The sequence below is a fragment of the Chiloscyllium punctatum genome, chromosome 44 (genome assembly GCF_047496795.1).
Source record: "Chiloscyllium punctatum isolate Juve2018m chromosome 44, sChiPun1.3, whole genome shotgun sequence".
Taxonomy (NCBI): domain Eukaryota; kingdom Metazoa; phylum Chordata; class Chondrichthyes; order Orectolobiformes; family Hemiscylliidae; genus Chiloscyllium; species Chiloscyllium punctatum.
Genome location: NC_092782.1, coordinates 43,028,527 through 43,049,680, shown reverse-complemented (window position 1 = coordinate 43,049,680; position 21,154 = coordinate 43,028,527). Strand labels below are relative to the sequence as shown.

General features: G+C 42.3%; 1 protein-coding gene across 2 annotated transcripts; it reads left to right on the top strand.

Annotated features, from left to right (window-relative positions):
• Window positions 1–10,821: 10,821 nt before the first annotated feature.
• Window positions 10,822–19,935, top strand: guca1aa (guanylate cyclase activator 1Aa). 2 transcript variants are annotated; one of them, XM_072562777.1, is made up of 5 exons: window positions 10,822–11,061; window positions 14,295–14,444; window positions 14,698–14,778; window positions 17,039–17,129; window positions 19,090–19,935. In XM_072562777.1, exons 1-5 carry the CDS (start codon window positions 10,864–10,866, stop codon window positions 19,215–19,217), a joined length of 648 nt encoding a protein of 215 aa, XP_072418878.1. In that variant the 5' UTR covers window positions 10,822–10,863; the 3' UTR covers window positions 19,218–19,935. The 2 variants fall into 2 exon arrangements, with proteins under 2 accessions (XP_072418878.1, XP_072418879.1); XM_072562778.1 differs by lacking the exon at window positions 14,698–14,778.
• The last annotated feature ends 1,219 nt before the right edge of the window (window positions 19,936–21,154 follow it).

The following is a 21,154-nucleotide window of genomic DNA, read 5'->3' as shown; positions in this document are numbered from 1 at the left end:
CCTGAACATTCAATGATGTGATCATTCCTGTTTCGCTCCCATCAACACCCAGGGACCACCATTAGCCAGAACATTAACTGAGTTAATTAACAAAATGCTTTGACTACAAGGCAAGATTAGAGGCTGTTTATTCTTTTGCAAATGATAAACCTCCTGAATCCCTAAAACCACTTATAAGAAGGATTTTGACAGAATGCCCAAATAAATTGTTTTTTTCCAGTAGGGCAATGTGAATTATAATAAAGATTGTTAATTTAAAAATTAGAAGTAAGTCAAACTGAAGATGATTACATGAGAGTATAGATTGACAGTGTCAACAAAAAGAGGACACAGGTTAAATCCAGTGAAGCACAGAAAATCTTTGTAACACATTGTCATAACCCTCTTGGGAAATTGTGATAATACTTGAGCCCCACTACTCCCAGGTTATCACAAAAATTATGAATTGCATCAGGTTACTCCAGGTCCCAAATTTACCAGTCTGATGGACCTAGCTTAACAGATAACACTGGCCAGGTTTCTGTTCTATAAATTATTACTATGATTACTAATGTCCTTTTTTACCTGGTTTGGCTTACATACAACTCCAGAATCACAGCAATGTGACTGACTCTTAACTGCCTTCTGGGTAATAGATACTGGCCTGGTTAGCACAAAAGAAATTATGTTTGCCTGTATAAATATAGTAATGATTATAAATATATAAAAAGTAGGAATAATTATATATTTATCATCATAAATATATAAAATATAGTAATAATTATATATTTATAATCATTACTGTATTTATACAGGCAAACATAATTTTTTTTGTGCTAACCAGGCCAGTATCTATTACCCAGAGGGTATTTAAGAGTCAGTCACATTGCTGAGAGTTGTATGTTGGCCAAACCAGGTAAAAACGGTAGTTTCCTTCCCTAAAGGACATTAGTGAACTAGATGGGTGTTTCCAGACAGTGGTCATCTTGAGACTCTTAATTCTAGATGTTTATTGAATTCAAATTCCACCATTTGCTGTGACAGAATTTGACCCAGATCCTGGGTCTCTGGATTAATAGATTTGTGACAATACTACTAACCACCTTCCTGCTAAGCATGAAATATCAACATCTAGCCCTGCTAGGTGAAAATCTAATGTCTGCTTCGGACAAGCCAGGGAATTATAGACCAGTGAGCCTGTCATCGGTGGTGGGCAAGTTGTTGGGGGGAATCCTGAGGGACAGGATGTACGTGTATTTGGAAAGGCAAGGACTGATTAGGGATAGTCAACATGGTTTTGTGCATGGGAAATCATGTCTCACAAACTTGATTGAGTTTTTTGAGGAATTAACAAAGAGGCTTGATGAGGTCAGAGTGGTAGATGTGATCTATGTGGACTTCAGTAACGTGTTCGACAAGGTTCCCCATGGGAGACTGATTAGTAAGGTTAGATGTCACGGAATACAGGGAGAACTAGCCATTTGGATACAGAACTGGCTCAAAGGTAGAAGACAGAGAGTGGTGGTGCAAGGTTGTTTTTCACATTGGAGGCCTGTGAGGAGTGGAGTGCCACAAGGATTGGTGCTGGGTCCTCTACTCTTTGTCATTTACATAAATGATTTGGATGTGAGCATAAGAGGTGAGTAAGTTTGCAGATGACACCAAAATTGGAGATGTAGTGGACAACGAAGAGGGTTACCTCAGATTACAACAGGATCTGGACCAGATGGGCAATGGGCTGAGAAGTGGTAGATGGAGTTTAATTCAGATAAATGCGAGATGCTGCATTTTGGGAAAGCAAATCTTAGCAGGACTTATACACTTAATGGTAAGGTCCGAGGGAGTGTTGCTGAACAAAGAGACCTTGGAGTGCAGGTTCATAGCTCCATGAAAGTGGAGTCACAGGTAGATAAGATAGTGAAGAAAGTGTTTGGCATGCTTTCCTTTATTGGTCAGAGTATTGAGTACAGGAGTTGGGAGGTCATGTTGTGGCTGTATAGGACATTAGTTAGGCCACTGTTGGAATATTGTGTGCAATTCTGGTCTCCTTGATGTTGTGAAACTTGAAAGGATTCAGAAAAAATTTACAAGGATGTTGCCAGGGTTGGAGGATTTGAGCTATCGGGAGAGGCTGAACAGGCTTGGGCTGTTTTCCCTGGAGCGTTGGAGGCTGAGGGGTGACCTTATAGAGGTTTACAAAATTATGAGGGGCATGGATAAGATAAATCAACAAAGTCTTTTTCCTGGGGTGGAGGAGTCCAGAACTAGAGGGTATAGGTTTAGGGTGAGAGGGGAAAGATATATAAGGGGTAATATTTTCACACAGAGGTGGTACATGTATGGAATGAGCTGCCAGACGATGTGGTGGAGGCTGGTACACTTGCAACATTTAAGAGGCATTTGGATGGGTATATGAATAGGAAGGGTTTGGAGGGGATATGGGCTGGGTGCTGGCAGGTGGGATTAGATTGGCTTGGGATATTTGGTCAGCATGGACAGGTTGGACCGAAGGGTCCATTTCCATGCTGTACATCTCTATGACATGTCACAGACAGAGAGACAGACAGACACCATTTTGAAGAAGGGTCATTGGACTCAAACTTTCTGTCCAAAGATACTGCCAGACATGTTGAGTTTCTCCAGTAATTTCTGTATTTGAAACAAGCACATACGTTATGATTGAAGTAAAATATGTTCGGGGAATATGGTTCAATAGCATCATTCTACAGGTTTCGATGCCATGTCTGTTGCCCTCTTCAAAAACCTTCTGATCTCCTTAGTTTCAAGTCCTTTCAGTTCTTTGCTGAAGACACAGGGTAGTATTGGTGCATTAATTGTTCAAGTTTTCCATCATTGGTTTGTGGCAACAGCTGAGAGTGACTGGTGGAAGAGAACAGATACCTGTGTTTTATTTCTTGGTTACTTCATTGCAGAGAGAGAGATGCTGGCTTTTTAGAATCTGGAGGTTAATGCTCCTGTATTGTTTGCATGCGTGCTGTCCATGTGCCCAGTAACCAAGCAGAATGTTGCTGTCATGTTGATGACTCATAGCCCACACAACTGGTCCACGTGAGCATCTCGCCAAGATTATCACTAAACCACCAAACTTTAAACAATTCATTGTTCGCAGCAAACTAACACGCCTTCAGGACAACATTGACCAACACCACACAACCCTGCCGTGGGAATCTCTGCAGGACATATTGACAAGGCTATTACCATCATACGTGGGAACACTGCCCACTACATACACAGCAAGCATTCAATGTCACCCATCTCATACCCTGCAAGCAAGATGCTGCGAGGCATAGTGGTGAGATCATGCACTCGCTGTGACAATGAATGAATGGACATTGCACAACAATTGCCAGACAGGGATGTTCTCGCCCAGTCAAGGATCACTTCAGTAGTCAAGGACATTCAGCCTCCGATCTTCAAGTAAGTGTCCTCCAAGGCAGCTTTCAAGATGCACAACAACGCAGAACCGGCGAGCAGAAACTGATGGCCAACTTCTGTTCCCATGAAGTCAGCTTCAACCATGTTCTGGGGTTCATGTCGCACTACATGTGACCCCACCACACTGTTCTGTATCTGTAAAATCTTCCTTACTGTTCTGTTTTGACACCATCATCTTAATAAATTATTATGATCTCTCTACCTTATTTAGCTTGTACAGTTTTGGATTACTTATTACTTTGGTTAGACCCCCAGCATACAACTGTTATGCCCATCATTATTCCAGTCATTTGGGTTATCTCCAGCACCTCCTTATTTTTAATTTTTTATATCTGTTGGACTATAACTTGGTGTCACATGACTTCTGACATTGATATTGAGAGAAACAGAGTGACTTCTGCATTTGTTACAGTGAAGATGATAAAAACAGGATCTACTGTGAAACAAGTTTGAGGTCAAGAAAAGAACAAAGTATTGCAGGTCATGGTTTGACATTGAGATTGAGATACATTGGAGGATGATCATGGTAAAAGTAGAATCGAAAGTTTCATATCTAGGGTTATTTGGTTCCACGTATAGGTTGAGTATGATGGAAGTTTCTAGATTCAATCAGAGATAATGTAGTGTTTTGAGCTAACGATACCTGAGACCCTCTGAATTTGAAGGTTGTGAATTCAAGTCCCACTCTAGGACCAGAGAACATCCTAACACTCAATGCTGAGGGAATGCTATACTTTTGAGGTTGCTGTGTTTCTGATTAAATATTATAAAGTCTGTGCTCTCACGTGGATGGCAAACATTCCATAACAATATTTCAAAGAGAAGCAAGAGTGGGTTAACCTTGATATCCTGGGCAATATTTGTCTCTCAACTGAGCTCATTAAAACACTATTACCTTGCTATTTGTGAGGCCTTGCACTATGTAAATTGGCAGTGTGTTTCCTGTGTTACAACAGTGACTATAAAAGAACTTAATTGGCTTTAAAATATTTTAAGATGTGTGGTTGTTATGAAACGTTCTATGTAAGCGCAAGTCTCTTCTTTTAAACTTTTGTTCTAAGAATGAATTATTTGCAATGTAGAAATTAAATGATTTCAGAGGGTTATCCTAATGTATCTCAAAACTGGCAGCAAAAGAAAACTGCCAAACCCTAACTCGTGAAATGTTATAAGTAGAACCCTCGCTACAGAGATTGTACACGATCATAGGAAAAGGAAAACCCCATGCAGGTTTATGGGGCCAGAGTCGGGAAAGTGGGTATGGGTGAAATGCTCTTCGGAGGGTCAGTGCAGACCCGATGGACCGAATGACCTCTCTATGCACTGTAGGGATTCTATGATTCTAAGGAATAGTACTAATGGAAGAAATTAATTTTCCTCATTTCATGTATCGTTATATTCTTAACAGAAAAAAAATCACAGTCACAGTTCGGTTCAGACTGTGCCACAGAGATTGGCAGGAGTAAAGATTTGGGTGTCCCACTGCGATAGTGGCTATCCATGGGAGAGAGATGGAAGGTAAGTTGTTGAATCCATGTGAAAATGAGTGAACAATACGCTGTGTATGTTATTTTTGTCACTAGAGGGTACTCTCGAACCAGTCAGCTCAATGACACCTTCAAATGTTTGGATACAATAAAGGTGGAGGGCTCTTGTGGAGTAATGGTAGTGTTCCTATCTCTGTGCCAGAAGGCTGGGTTTGGGACCTGTCTGCAACAGAGGTGTGTCCAAAAAAACCTGAACTGGATGATTTATTTAAAAATCTACAGTAGCTATGGCGTTACTGCTCATCAAAGTTGGCTGGAGACTTGTGATCAAATAACCACAATATACAGAGGAACTTCAATTATCCGAACGAGATGGGTGGGCACTATTTCATTCGGATAATTGATTATTCAGTTAGTTGATTTCCTCTGGTGCTTGGAAGTTTTTGGGAACTCTGCTCCCCGTTCAGGAGACGAGGCAAAAGCACACTGTGCGCGAGACCCTGTCTTCCGTCCACTCGCACCCCGCCACCCCCCAACCCCATCTGCCCCCACCCCCACCCCCCTGTTCTCCCCCAATGCCATCCAACACCGACCCCTGCCCTCCCCAACCCCATCTGCTCCCACCCCGCCCCAACTCTGTCCGCTCCCCACCTGCCCCCAACTCTGTCTGCTTTCACCCTGCCCCTCCACCCGATATTCTTCCAAGGTCTGTTTTGTTCTTAGCTGCCTGGACCTTATGTATGCTTCCCTTTCCCTCTTGGCTAGTCGCACGATTCCTCCTGTCATCCACGGTTCACAAATCTTGCCTTTCCTAACCCTTGTTTTCAAAGGGACATGCCTATCCTGCACTATCTTCAACCTATCTATGAAAGCCTCCCACATATCAGATGTGGATTTTCCTTCAAATAGCTGTGTCCAATCCACATTTTCCAGCTCCTGCCTGATTTTGATTTAATTGGCCTCAGCCCAGTTTAGTACTCATCCCTTAGGACCACTCTGATCTTTATCTACGAGTATTCTAAAACTTACAGAATTGTGGTCACTATTCCCAAAGAAATCCCCCAGTGCAATTTATACCACCTGGTCTGGCTCATTCCCCAACTATCTTTTTCAAAAAATATACTTTATTCATAAAATATTTTGATGATCTTACAATTGGTCATGCCATACATCCATAAACATTCCATTTCTTGGTATACAGAGACAGAGTAATCATTCATGTATACAGGTCTGTATGATTACGTATTTAGCTGAGGTGTCAGCAAAGCCCAAATGACTGCGTGGGCCCCCTGTTCTTCTTAGGCAGGCAGATGTTACACGGTGGTCTTTCCTCACCACGCCTTGGCGGCAGCTGCCCCAAGCTTCAGCGCGTCCCTCAACACGTAGTCCGGACCTTGGAGTGTGCCAGTCTGCAACACTCAGTCGGGGTCAACTCCTTCAGCTGGAAGATCAACAGGTTTCGGATGCCCAGAGAGCAGGTTCAATATGGCCCCTTCCCTGGTCGGACTATTGATACTGCTCCAGAAAACTTGCCTGGATGTTCCTTACAAATTCTGCTCCTTACAAATTCTGCCCCATCCAGACCTCTGACACGAAGTATACCCCAATCAATGTTGGGTAAATTAAAATCTCCCATCACCACCACCCTGTTGCCTCTATGTCTTTCATAATCTGTTTATCTATTTGTTCTTCTGCTTCACGTTCATTGTTGTGAAGCCTGTAATACCGCCCCACCAATGTAACTACACCCTTCTTATTTCTCAGCTCCACCCATTATGCCTCACTGCTCAAGGCTTCCATAGTGGTGGGTATTCATCACAATGTGATGCTAATTTGTTCATTGGATGTGAGCATCTCTGGTTAGGCCACTATTACTTGCATTTCCCGAATTGCCCAGACAGCAGTTCAGAGTCAACCACATTTCTCCGGGTCTGGAGTTACTGTGGGCCAGCTGGGTAAGGATGTCATATTTCCTTCCCTAAAGGACACTCACAAGCCAGATGGGTTTTCAAGACAATCCCTTTGATTGCAGATTTTATTGAATTCAAATTCATTATCTGCCAAGGTGAGATTCAAAGAACAGAGCACATGTCCTCAGAACATTGGCCTGATGTTCAGAATTACTAGTTCAGTGACATTACCACTATGTCACCATCTCCCCTTGTGATGGAGGGAAAGTCATCGATGTAACAGTTGAAGGTATTTGGGCACAGAGACTATCCTAATGAACTCCTACAAAGATGTGACTGAGAAGATTGGCCTCCACCCACCACAAGCTAGGAATCCTTTGTGCTGGGAATGCCTCCTAACATGGAGAATTTATCCCTTGATTCTATTGACTCCAGTTTGATTGGGGCTCCTTAATACCACATTCAGTCAGTTGCAGCTTTGTTGTCAAGAACCTCCCTTTGTTGAGTTCAACTTCTTGTTTGGACCAAGGATCTAATGAGGTCAGGAGCTTTGTGATGCTGGAAGAACCCAAGCCTAGCTTGAGTGTACAGATTATAGTTGAGTGAATGCTTCTTGTAGCACTGTCCTCATCAATATTTGCCATCACTTTGCTGACGATCAGTAGTAGACTGCATTTGCATCTATCTCCACAATTGTTTACTCCTTACCCCCTCCCCCAAACCTATCTTCTGCATTTAAACATTTTCCGAGCTACTATCAGTTCTGATGAAGGGTCACTGGGCCCAAAACATTAAGTCAGATTTCTCTCCACAGGTGCTGCCAGACCTGCGGCGCTTTCCCAGCAATTTCTGTTCTTGTTATTACATTTGCGTCGTTTATTCAGGAATTCCCAGAACCTCCCATTGAGTTTAAGGCGGGGAAGCAGAGGACCGAGCAATGATTTTCCTCACTGAATGTTTTTTGGTCATATACAGAACTGTATAAGAAATGTTTCAGGATACTACTGTGTGGGAGGCAGAGGAGAAATAGTCAATAGGAAAGTGGGAAAAGAGTTCATTGAAGCTTCTGAAGTGGCAGTTAAATGTTCAGTGGAGAATTGGGGAAACTTGTGGATAACTAGAAAGGACTCCCAACTTTAGCCATTTGCTGCATTTCTCCAAAGCTTTCGTTGATATTACAGTCAGAGTTGAGGACAGCTGTTTGGTGTTTTCAAGCAAGTGTGGTTTTCATTGGTTGTAATTTCAAGTTATTCATGTCAGTGTTAAATCTACAATGGCAGCATCACCACATGACTCTTACTGATCTGGGTGGCTAATTTCAGAGGGTGCGTTGGTTGCAGGCTAGAGAAAAGTTATTGAAGAGGCCATTCAGCTGCATTGTTGCAAATGTACTCAGTTATCCACTAAAGCCCTCCCTCTTGCCCATACTCTTAAACCGTACACGCATCTGCTCTATCTGCCTATTCCTATATTCAGGAGCATATAAAACCAGAAGTAAGCCAGAGATTGCTGCCTTTGAGGTCCTGCTTTTCAATCTCTTCCTGGTTGCAGGACCTCATCCCTTGTTTTACCTATGTTGTTTTTCCCAATGTTAACTATTGCCTGTTTGCCTTGCAGTCATTCAGCCACACCCTTGATCTGGAGTTACATCTGTGACCACAAAATAACCAGTCTGAACCACACCCTATCGAACCAATTTCCACGATTGGTCTTCCTGTCTTTCTGTTCTACTGTTATGCAGCTTGGCTCTGGCTGTACTCCAGAGGAACCATCATTCTTACTGTTTTCCAACACAGAAAGACTGCTCTTTATTGAGATACATTCTAAGATGGGAAGGGTTTAGAGGGAATTGGGCCAAATGCTGGTAGGGACTAGATTAGGTTAGGATATCTGGTCAGCATGGACGAGTTGGACCGAAGGGTCCGTTTCTGTGCTGAACATCTCTGTGACTCACCTCATGATTTCCCTGTCTCAAGCTGAGATAGACAGATTTCTAATCAGTAAGGAAATCAGGGGAATTAGAGCAAGAAAGTGGAGTTGAAGATTATCAGATGAGCCATGGTCTGACTGAATGGCAGAGCAGATATGATGGCTGAATGGCCTACTCCATGTCTTATGGTCTCCCTCCCTTCTTCTGACTGGAGGTCATGCTTTCCTTCTCTGACTGCACTTCCTTACACTGTAGCATGACCACATCTAAAAATATGCCAACTCTCAGCTTTGCTGTGCCTCCAGCCAACATTGGAAGCTCTGAAACCTGCCAACCAGGAGCATCTTAGACCTCCCACACACTGCAGCTGTGCAGCATATAGGGCTTGGCTTCCTAGCCATGCCTTTGGATAAAATACTCTTTCCTTAAATTTAAGCCAAGTGGAAAATTACATCGGTTACGTTTTTTGAAAACAGGAAAAGCTAGAACATGTATTAATGCAGCTCTAAAGAGAGAAAACAACTTAGTCACTGCCTGTCAGTCAGCTCTCTGCACTGATGTCATTTTTGTCAGTCTTCTCAAATTCTGATTTGGAGATGCTGGTGTTGGACTGGGGTATACAAAGTTAAAAATCGCACGACACCACGTTATAATCCAACAGGTTTATTTGGAAGCACCAAAAGCTTCTGAAAGCTAGTGCTTCCAAATAAACCTGTTGCACTATAACCTGGTGTTATGTGGTTTTTAATTTCTCAAATTCTGGCAGAATTTCTGTTGGACTAACTGCTGCTCCCTACTGGTTTAATCCCGGCCAGGAACCTCAGGCTTTTCCAACAAAGTCTTTTACAGCAAACATCTCACCTGTAAGGGGGAGAAGAGCAAGAAAGTAGCAGCATCAAGAAAAGGACAAGAACGAGATTTAAGATTATAAAAAGCAGACTGCTTTCTCAAACCTGCTCATAATTTATCAAACTGGGAAACCCTCATTGCTTTGGCATTGAGTTTGCAAGGTTTTTCATGACAGAGTGAGCAGGATCTGCCCCAATTGAAAAATTTTATTGGACGCTGGCAAGACTAGATTAGGTTAGGATATCTGGTCAGCATGGACGAGTTGGACTGAAGGGTCTGTTTCTGTGCTGTACATCTCTATGACTCTATAAGACTAGCATTTGTTATCCATCCTTAACTGCCCTTGAACTTTAGTGGTTTGTTGGACCATTTCACTGTTAAACATTAACCCTCATTGCTCTGGGTGTGGTGTTGCATGTTGGCTTGACTGGGTAAGAATTGCAGATTTTCTGTGCTAAAGGGCATTAGTGAACCAAATAGCCATTTGCAACAGCCAATGCTAGTTGTCACAGTCACTATCATGAGACTAGTTTTAAGGTTCCAGACTTATTAATTGAATTCAAATTCTAATATTCACTGTGGTGGGATTTAAACTCAGATCCTGAGAATTACTGTCTGGATGACTGTATCACTGCACCATTTCTCCCCCATAAGATCCCTTTCATAAGCCAGGTTAGTTGGTCAACTATCCAAAAGTGGCTGCAGTATTAGGCATTGTCTTGGCTCAACTACTGGGATTATCACAGCTGCCCTGATGGCTCATCCAGTTCCTTAAGCATCACTCCAAAGAAAGCTCATGCACTTGCTTCAACTACAGAGCATTGATTTTCAAAGCTGAGATTGATCTCAGTGGATCACATTTTTAAAAAATGAAAAAATATCAGTTCAAGTGAATGCAACTTGACTGGTCTGAGAGGAGGAAGAAGGGATGAAAGTGACAAAGAAAATGCTGAAGAGAAAAAGTGCATTTGAAAGTCAGAGTGAGCTGTCAGATAAATGCAGCTGATTCGTGATGATTGCACTTTGTCCTGAAGTAACTTCACCTCAGCAAAATCCAGGCCTGACTCGCAGTTGGCCAGTGTCTTTTTATAACTATCTTGAGATCTTAAATCCATATTGGGGGGAGATTAAAGTACCTGATTGGCCACAGCCAAGCTTAGCTCTCGCTTAAATTAGCTTAAATGCTCAGAGGACTGACAAACATACCTCAGCATTTGTGTACTTGTGCAGACACTTCGCAGCAAGAGCTAGAATGGGAAACTCACAAGGCACCACTGTGGATGACCTACAGGCAGTGGAGCTTCACCACTGGTACAAGAAGTTCATGGTTGAATGCCCATCCGGACAGCTGACCCTGCACGAGTTCAAACAATTCTTTGGCCTTAAGGGATTGAACCAAGAAGCTAATGCCTACATTGAACAGATGTTTAAGACTTTTGATATGAATAAGGTAAGGAAAGGGGAAATCAATTTAATTTAAGAACTTTACCTATAGGAAAGTATATCAAGTAGTGGAGGCAATTTGAGATGGTTGGATGATGGAAGGAAATGAGGTGAGATTGGGAAATAGCGGGATGGAGTAAGATGAGTAATGGAGAGATAATTTGAGATGGGTGATTCAGAAGGAGCATGGTAAACAGACCATTACATGCATGGTACACTGAATGATAAGGGATCAGTGAAATTGATGGTGAGATGTATATGTGCAGAGGTTCACTAACATTGTTACAGATTGAGCTAAATGTCTGGTGAAGTGAGATTAATCATAGCGGCCATCAAAAGATGGTAGTTGTGAGATATCTATAAAAAGAGAGTGGTTATTGTTGTGAGGTGGTGTGTAATTACCTGCTGCCCACAAAATTATAATTGCATTAGAAGTAGTTCACAGTAGCTTCATTCAACTGATTCCAGGGATGAGAATGGGTGAGGAGTGAGGACTAGACACTCCAACAGCTTTTAACCATTCTGGGCAACGTCCCAGAGAACCAAGGTATTTCTTCTCACCAGTCTGCCTCTGCTTTATCCAATGTCTTAAGAGGAAAATTTGGGCCGGTTAGAAGAATGAGTGCTGATCTTATTGAAATATATGAACTCCTGAAGAGCCTGAACCTGGTAAATGCTGAAATGATGCTCTCCCTTACAGGAGAGGCTAGAACCAGGGGACACAGTTTAAAAATACAAGATTATCTGTCAGGCATAAATAGTTGCTCTCCCTCAGAGAATCATACGTCTGTGGAACTCACTTCACCAGAGATTAGTGGAAACACGTCATTGAGTATTTTTAAGGAAGAGGTATTTAGATTCTTAACTAAAAAGGGAATCACAGGGTCTTGAGTTGCCAAGGTTTGGGGTGCAGTGGTAGGCAGGAGAATGGAGTTGAGGCCAAAGTCAAATTAACCACATCCTTGCTGTGTGCTAGGGTAGGCCAGAGAGACCTCTGATAGGGACACCCTGGGAACATTAGCAACAAGGACAACTTCAACAACAGATATGAAATTAGCTGTGCAGTGATGACAGAGCTTTCAGTAAAATATTGACAAAGATCGAAATGGTCATGTTCAACAACTTGACAACTGGAATTCTGCAATGAAGGATGATGGCATGTTGTATTCTGCATATTCACACCATTAATTGTGTTCTTTCCAGCACCAACAACAGGTATATAATAAAGAACATGCTGGTTGCAAAGATTGCAATAATCTAACAATCAAAATTCTAGGCATTTGAAATACGGTTTATCTACTGAGTTGGGATTGAATTGTCACAGTGAAGGTTTTGAAGATTGTGCATTGCTGGCTGGTTGTAGGCTGTGAGTGGGACTTGCAAATGTGCACGGTGACAGTGGAAGGTGTCCATCCAAGAACATTCTCACCATGTACTTGCTCAGGCCACAGAAATGTTGGTGGAGTCTCACCCACCTTCAGGTAGACAGGTGGAAAATCCCTCTCCCCACTCCCATAGTTTCCATTGATTCCATCATCAAAGTTACTCTGACATTCTTAACCAAAAGCAAACAAGTTATCTCCCTTGGTTTCAGAAAGATTTCAGAGAAGAGTAACTGGTAGTTTAAAAAAGCCACCAAGGGACTTAATAAGACCATAAGACCATAAGACATAGGAGTGGAAGTAAGGCCATTCGGCCCATCGAGTCCACTCCGCCATTCAATCATGGCTGATGCGCATTTCAGCTCCACTTGCCAGCGTTCTCCCCGTAGCCCTTAATTCCTCTAGACAACAAGAACCTATCAATCTCGGCCTTGAAGACATTTAGCGTCCCGGCTTCCACTGCACTCCGTGGCAGAATGCAATGCATATAAAAGAATGCAATGCATATACCTTGAAAGTGGAAACAAGTGGTGAAGAAGGCATTTGGCAAGCTTGCTTTCATTGGTCAGAATATTGAGTATCGGAGTTGGGATGTCATGTTGCTGCTGTACAGGACATAGGTGAGGCCACTTTCAGAAAACTGCATACAATTTTAGTCACCCTTCTGTAGGGAGAATGTTATTTGAGAAGGTGCAGAAGGAATTTACAAAGATGTTGCAAAGACCCATGGGTTTATGTTAAAGGGAGAGACTGAACAGGCTGAGGCTGTTTTCCCTGGAGCATCAGAGGCTGAGGGGTGACCTTATAGAGGTTTATAAAATCATGAGGACCATGGATAGAGTGAATAGGTCTTTTTCTTCAGGTGATGGGAGTCCAAAACTAGACGGCATAGTGTTAAGGTGAGGGGAAAAAGATTTGAAAAGGACCTGAGGGTTAACTTATTCACGCAGAGGGTGATGCGTGTGTGGAACCAGCTACCAGAGGAAGTGGTGCAATTACAACATTTAAAAGTTAAAAATCACACAACGCCAGGTTATAGTCCAACAGGTTTATTTGGGATAATTTGGAGGAGCTGGTATTAGACTGGGGTGGACAAAGTTAAAAATCACACAACGCCAGGTTATAGTCCAACAGGTTCCAAGTAATAATGGTGAATTTGCATCTACTTGTGCATTATTATCATTTACATTGTTTATGCTTCTGCACTCATATCACAGTCAACATATTTCAAAATTGCTCTCTGAATTTGTAGAGTATAACAACAACTTATATTTGAATAGCAGTGTTAATGTTGTAAAACATCCGAAAGGGTTTCAAAGGAATGTTGAAAAGCAAATTTGGACAATTTGTGTGAGCTTTTCATTCTCAGGATTGGCAGTTTGAGTTGGGAAACTAAGCAATTCTACCTTGTTTTTAATAGATCCATTAGTCCCAGTTTTCACTCTGGAAAGGCAAGGATAAAGCCATGTGAATCCACCCCCCCCAGGGGAGGGCAAGTATAGAGGTAGGTCTGAGGAGAAAGGCCTTGGTTCTCTGATTTTTAAGAGAAGCTGTTGAAGTGTCTAGTCCTCACCCTGCACCCACCCTCATGCTCCCTCAGATCTCCATGACACATCTATGCCAATCAGGTCCTTACCATGACACCCATTTGATGCTTTTAAATGGCCTGTACTTGCTTCTTTTTCTGATGTTCCCACAACCAAACATTGAACATTAGCACTTCTGGAGTCGTTGGAAGAGCACTGAAGCTGTCACCAAGGACCCATTTCTGAAGCCACTTTCCCTGAACTTTAGCAAGAGTCAATGTGAAGAAACTTAAGGGCAGTGTATCTGACCACTTTCTGTTTGCTGATTGCAGGATGGGTACATTGACTTCATGGAGTATGTGGCTGCCCTTAGCTTAGTCCTCCGAGGTAAAATGGAGCAGAAATTGCGCTGGTATTTCAAGCTGTATGATGTGGATGGCAATGGCTGTATTGACAGACACGAACTGCTTAACATCATTAAGGTAAGAATCCACTGATATTTAGGAGAAAACTTTCATCTGAACAAATTCCATTGTTAACATTACAGGAGGCAGTGGGAATGACTAATTTCTGCTCCTCTAATGTGAACCAACAAGTGGATTGTGTAGAGTATACATCGTAGAAATTGACTTCTGATGAAGAGTCACCAGACTCGGAATGTGCACACTACTTTCTTCCCACAGATGCTGACAGACCTGCTGAGTTTAGCCAACAATCTCTGTTTTTGTTTCATAGAAGCTGACCATTGGGCCCAGTGAACCTATGTTGGGACTTCTACTCCAGAAATGTCTTCTCATTCCATCTCAGCCTTTCCAGGTTTTCTGCTATTCCTTTTCCAGTCATGTACTTGCTAGTTTCTTGTTGAACATGTCTACATTATTTGGCTCATTCGACTCATGGGATGGCAAATTCTTCCCACTCACTGAATCAAGACAATACCCTTTATTTCCCGATTGGATTACTGATCATGTTGTAGTTATTGCTCCTTATTCCTCCTTTTTGGGAATTCATTTTCATCTAAAGTCACAGTAGAGACTGATAGAGCTATGTTCCATCCATAAAGCTGGAGATATTGGACCAGCTAGGCACAGCAGATAACACTTTTCCTCTCAGTTTGAGGTTGTCGGTTAAAACCCCAGCCCAGGTCATAAACAAGGTTGAGACTCCAGTGCTGCAATCAGGGAACGTTGGATTGTCAGGCGTGCTATTTTCAGGAGAATATACATTCAAATTGAGGTCTTCTCTCCTTGATCTGATGATCATGAATCATCTCAGATCTCCATTGGAATAACTGGAGACCTGAGAACAGTCCATGTGTCCTAACCAACACCATGTCTCAACCATCTGGTGATATGAGATTCCTGGTGTGGAACACCTACCACATTTGCCGACGTAATAACAATCACTGCTCTGAGAAAGGTAACTCATTGTGTGAAGCACTTTAAGATATTTTTGGCAATTGTAATGTGCTCTATGAATGGCAACACTGTATTATTATACTTTCCCAGATAAAGCAGTTAATACTGAAGCAAATGACACCTTTAATGAAACAAAAAACAGAAGTTGTTGGAAAAGCTCAGCAGGTCCGGCAGCAACTGCGAAGAGAAATCAGAGTTAACGTTTCGAGTCCAGTGACCCTTCCTCAGAACTGATGCGTGAAAGGAAAAGTTTCTTGTTAGCGAGGCGAATGAGCCAGAGGATCAAGTAGAACTGCAGAGTGGTGCAGCCCTGAGCCAGTGTGATGCGATGCTGTTGGAGAGGGAGGTCGAGAGTGTGCATGTGATGCTGCATGGCGGTGACTGTGGATCTCAGGATACAATGAGAGCAGCTGTCTATGGACTGTTGAACATCACGGAGATACCTGTGATCCTGTGATTCAAAGCTCAAGGGATGAACCTTCAGTTGGAATCTACTCGGGATGAGTCTGAGCTTGAGGCAGCCACTGAGGAATGTGATATGGCTGTGGAAACGAGTTTTAGCAAATACCTGGTCAAACGCCAGGAGTGACAGTGAAATTAATGTCGGTGGACAAGAAAAAAAGATTGGAATGGAAGTCCCATTGGAGAGAGGACAGAACTTCTTCAAGGTGGACAAGCCTAGAAGAGACATGGCATTGAGTTAAAAACTAAATATAAACTCAACTAACTGCAGACGCTGTAAATCAGAAACAAAAACAGAAATTGCCGGAAAAGTCAGCATGACTTGGATGAATATCTGGCTGACACTGAGCTAAGTGTTAAATAGATTTGGAAGCAATGTGATTATGTGTAATGGTTCCTGAAACACCGCAACACAACAAACAAGTCAAACAAGGGAACCAGTCAGTGGAGGACACAGAGGAATGCCGATTAGACAGGGATTTTTGATTTCTTTCTGAGGACCAGGTTATGCTTTTCTTTAGGAGCTAAGAATAAGGAAACTCCATGATAAAATATCCAGAAAAGGAACTGATTTGCTGGGCTGGTGGGGTGAATGGTGTTTCTCATTTCATGCTTGGGTTATATCAACTAATAAGCCTTTAAGAATGTACATCTTCTTGACTGGTTAAAAATAATTATAGAAATTGTAACAGGGTGGATGTTTTTCTAGTCAATCATGAATATATTAGTGCCAAATCTTCCATTAGAACTGTCCAATTTAACTCCACTCCCTACCTGTCCCAAATTTTATTTACTTTTCAAATCTTTGTCTAATTCCCTTCAACTAGTATTATAGATTCTGCTTTAACATTCACTTGTGACAAAACAAGCCATGATCTAATTAGTCTTGTATGTAAACATTTCTTCCAACTCCACCCTTCATTCCTTCAGCCATAGTCCTCAGTCTATGGCCCATATTATTTTTCAATCACTGTGAGCAATCTTTCACTATTGACCCCCTTGGGACCTTCCTCAAAGCCCTCAATTAACCAAATTACCACTGGTTTGCCCATACACCTTAACTATCTCTGTTTCAGTGAGGAAACTTCAATTTTCAAGTCTTTTTTAAATGACTATAATCTCTTGCTTCTGGCATATCTGTCACTTAATACCATGTCTGTGGTTCTGCTTTGTAATTTTATCATTTTTATTCCCAGGCTATCCGTGCCATTAACGGTTGTGAACAGGACATGTCGGCAGAAGAGTTCACAAACCGTGTCTTTGACAATATTGATATTAATGGAGATGGTGAGTAATTTTTCTGTTCTTTGTTTGCATCCTTTCCTTGTCCTTTCTTGAATTCACAGCCACATTGCTTGGAATCCCACCAACACTGAACGTCCCTGCTTTCCCCAACATCTTTTCATGTGTTAGCATGGGTCATGATGTTCAGCCGAGTTACTTGATTGCTAGAGGTATTGCAATGAGCCTGATCCAGTTATTCACCTGAAAGCTGCAGATGGCATTGACGATCGTGATCAGAACTTGGAACCAGGGCACTGACACTCATTTCAGAAGGCCACACAGCACTGAAGATATCACCCAGCTGGGAGAGATGAAACATTTACAAAAAAATCAATTGGCTCGGCAAACTGACCAACTAACTTCAGCATTTCTCTCTCTATCCCAGCTGAGATCACTCAACCTGTGAAGTTGTAAGAGGCTAACCACAGGACTGCGTGGTGTAGCTCCTGCTGCTAATAGTTCCCTAGTTGAAGTCCCACCTCCTCCAGCTGTATGTAACAATGCCTCTAAGCAGGTCAATTAGAAAATGTCGAAGAGTCCAACCTGAGGACTCTTGTGGAACAGTGATAGAGACCCTACCTCTGATCCAGGAGGCACAGATTCAAGTTCCACCTGCTCCAGTGTGTCATAACATTGCAGGACAGGTTGATTTGAAAATAAAGGAGTCCAACCTGAGGAGGGCCATTCTGGTGCAGTGGTAATGTCTTTCTCTCTGGACCAGAAAGTCTAGGTTCAAGTCCCTCCTCTTCTAGAGGTGAGTCATACATGTCTGAACTGGTTGAATAAAAATATCTCAGAATCCGACCTGATTCCGGTGGCTTGTAGATACAGCCCCATGCAATCAGAGCAGTCCACTCCCTTTATCCTTCATCTACTGTAGATGGCTGTAACTTCAGCTTCCTAGGCCAAATATTTTAGAAAGCCCTCATAAACTACTTCAGTCTGGGCACATCCTTCTTTTTTGTCATTATTCATGTCTTTGGCAAGGCAAATCTGAACTCTTTGAAGTGCTTTGAAAAACTTCGCTACATTGAAGCTATTGTGCCAAAGGAACAAGTGATCCTTCCTTTTTTTTATTGATGGTAATGATTAAGAGAGGAAATTGGCCAGGACATTGAAAAACACCTTACTTTGTCCCGGTAATCGCACTGAGTCCAACTTCATCAATGGTGGCTGTCTCATCTCTGAGTCAGCAGAACACAGATATTTAAAGTACAGAAAGAGACCATTTTTCTGCTCTGGCTCTCTGAATGAGTAAATCACTCATCGCCATTCCCGGGCCTTCTCACCACAACCCCGCACATTCTTCCTTTTCGTACAACGGTCTAATTCTCTTTTGCATATTTCAAATGTAAGTTCCTTCAACACTCAGAAAGTGCGCTCTGCTGTGTAAAGAGGTTTGTTACACACGTTGCCTTTGCTTAGATAGCAGTTGTTTTAAAACTGTGTCCACTCATTTTCAATAGTGAGTGAAATTCCTACCGCAATCGTGACCACAAAAATTTCAAGGTTGATACTTCAGTGCACTGTTGCAGGAGTGCTGCACTATCAGAGGTTCTGTCTTTTAGATGAGATGTTTAACAAAGCTCCTGCTTGTAATCTTGAGTGAGATGTAACAGATCCTGTGCACACACTACTTCACAAAAAAGGCTTGGGATTTCTCCCCAGTGTCATGGACAACGTTTATGCTTCTACCAAATTCAAATGAACATTTTATGGGAGCGTGCCATGTATAAATGGGCTGCAATGTTTCGTACATTCCAACAGTGACTACAACTCACAAGTACTTCACAGGCTAGAAATGCTTTGGGACAACTTGGGATTCTGAAAGGCAATTTATGTACATGTAAACCAATTTTAATTGATTGTACAAGTTAAATCACCTCTTTCCTCCCAGTGTGTCTGCACCTTTCATTATCTGAAGACCTGAATTATTTTCCCTTTCACTATGTTTTGTTTGCAGGGGAACTTTCACTTGAAGAGTTTGTTGAAGGAGCCAAGAAAGACAAAGAGTTTTGTGATGTGATGATGAATAGTCTAGACCTCACTCATATTGTTACAATGATTCATAATCGAAGACACAGTGTGTAAAAGGGAGGAAATGGACAGAATTTCAGACGAACATTAATTATTTTTCCTTGTGTACAGATAACATACACACACACACACACACACACACACACACACAGTCTCACAGAATCATACTTGAACTTTGCTATTAAACATAATTGGGCTTGGAATAAAAACTACTTATTCCAGCATGGCTGAGATGACTATTCTTCAGGAATGGAAACCATTCTGTTAATCTACTCAAAGCTTCAATCTGAAATGAAGAACCTGAGTACAGCTTACAATGTGACACAGGTATTGTGGGAATAGCTTCACAGGAAGCCCCGGCTTGGAGCGATAGCTCTGCTGGCTGACAATTACAAACAGTGTCTCCATCTTTGACCGTCTGTAACAAGATGGAATGACAGATTGTTGTAGAACCGGAGCTCAGTCAGAGCTATTGAAAAATTCTAATGATCTTGGAATTGATGGATATATATTATATGTGAATAATGCTTCAACTCAACACCGTCCTGCATGAATGACCTCTGATTTTGTAAAACTGCTTTCCCCTTAATTCCTAACATGACCATACATTAGTACCTACCCTAAAACTACCTTACTCCAATTTAAAGAGTGAAGGAAAGACCCATTTATCAGTATGTCACTTTATTTCTGTAAAGCAAAGGACTTAATGTGCAGAATTGAGTATGTTTTAAGAAAATACTTCCTGTGATTAAAATATTTTTCTTAATTCTGATCGAGTGGATGGATTTTCACAATGTTTAGCAAATGCAGTATCACCACTGCAATACATCTATGAGTTAGTTCATTGACACCTCATGCAAACCCAAGTTGCACTGTGTGAAATAATAATGAGTGAAAAGTAATGCTCACAGCTCCAAACTGTACCCTGTCCTTCAGGCCACATGGAGGGGGTGGGGGGGAATCAGCCTTAAAAACACGTCAGCATTTGACTTTTGCTCTGAATTCAAGATGTTTCACAAAAATAACACAGACTTTTTTTATTCACCCATGCCAAATGGGTTTCACTGGCTGGGCCAATATTTATTACCTGTCCCTAGCTGCCGTTGACAATGTGAATGAGCGAATGGAATATTGTCCTTCACTGCTAGAGGGATGGAGTTTAAAACAGGGAGGTTTTGCTGCAGCTGTGTGGGGTGCTGTTGAGGCCACACCTGGAGTACTGTGTGCAGTTTTGGTCTCCTTACTTGGGAAAGGATGTACTGGCACTGGAGGGGGTGCAGAGGGGGTTCACGAGGTTGATTCCAAAGTTGAGGGGGTTGCCTTATGAGGAGAGATTGAGTAGACTGGGACTATGAGAAAGGGAGGACTGCAGATGCTGGTGACCAGAGTTGAGAGTGTGGGTGCTGGGAATGCACAGCAGGTCAGGCAGCATCCGAGGAGCAGGAGCCCTGAAAGGCTGATGACGGAAACATCGATTCTCTTGCTCCTCGGATGCTGCCTGACCTGCTGTGCTTTTCCAACACCTCACTTGGATTCTAGACTGGGACGATACTGGAATTTACAAGAATGAGGGGGAATCATACAGAAACATAAAATTATGAAGGAAATAGAGAAGATGGAAGCAGGCAGGTTGTTTCCTCCAGCAAGTGGGGTCAGATTTCGGCCTGAGTTAAGGAGGGACATCTCCTAAAGGGTTGTGAATCTGTGGAATTCCCTGGGCAGTGAAGCAGTTGAGGCTACCTCATTGAATGTTTTTAAGGCAAAGGTAGATTTTGAACAGTAAAGGAATTAAGGGTTACAGTGAGCAGGTGAGTAAGTGGAGCTGATTCCGCAAAAAGATCAGCCATGACCTTATTGATGGCCTACTCCTGCTCCTATTTCTTATGCTCTTATGGTGGTGTTTCTTATGCTCTTATGGTGGTGAGGTGCCTCTTGAATCGCTACAGTCCACACATAGGTGGGGCCTTGCAGTTCAGACTGGACAGAATGTG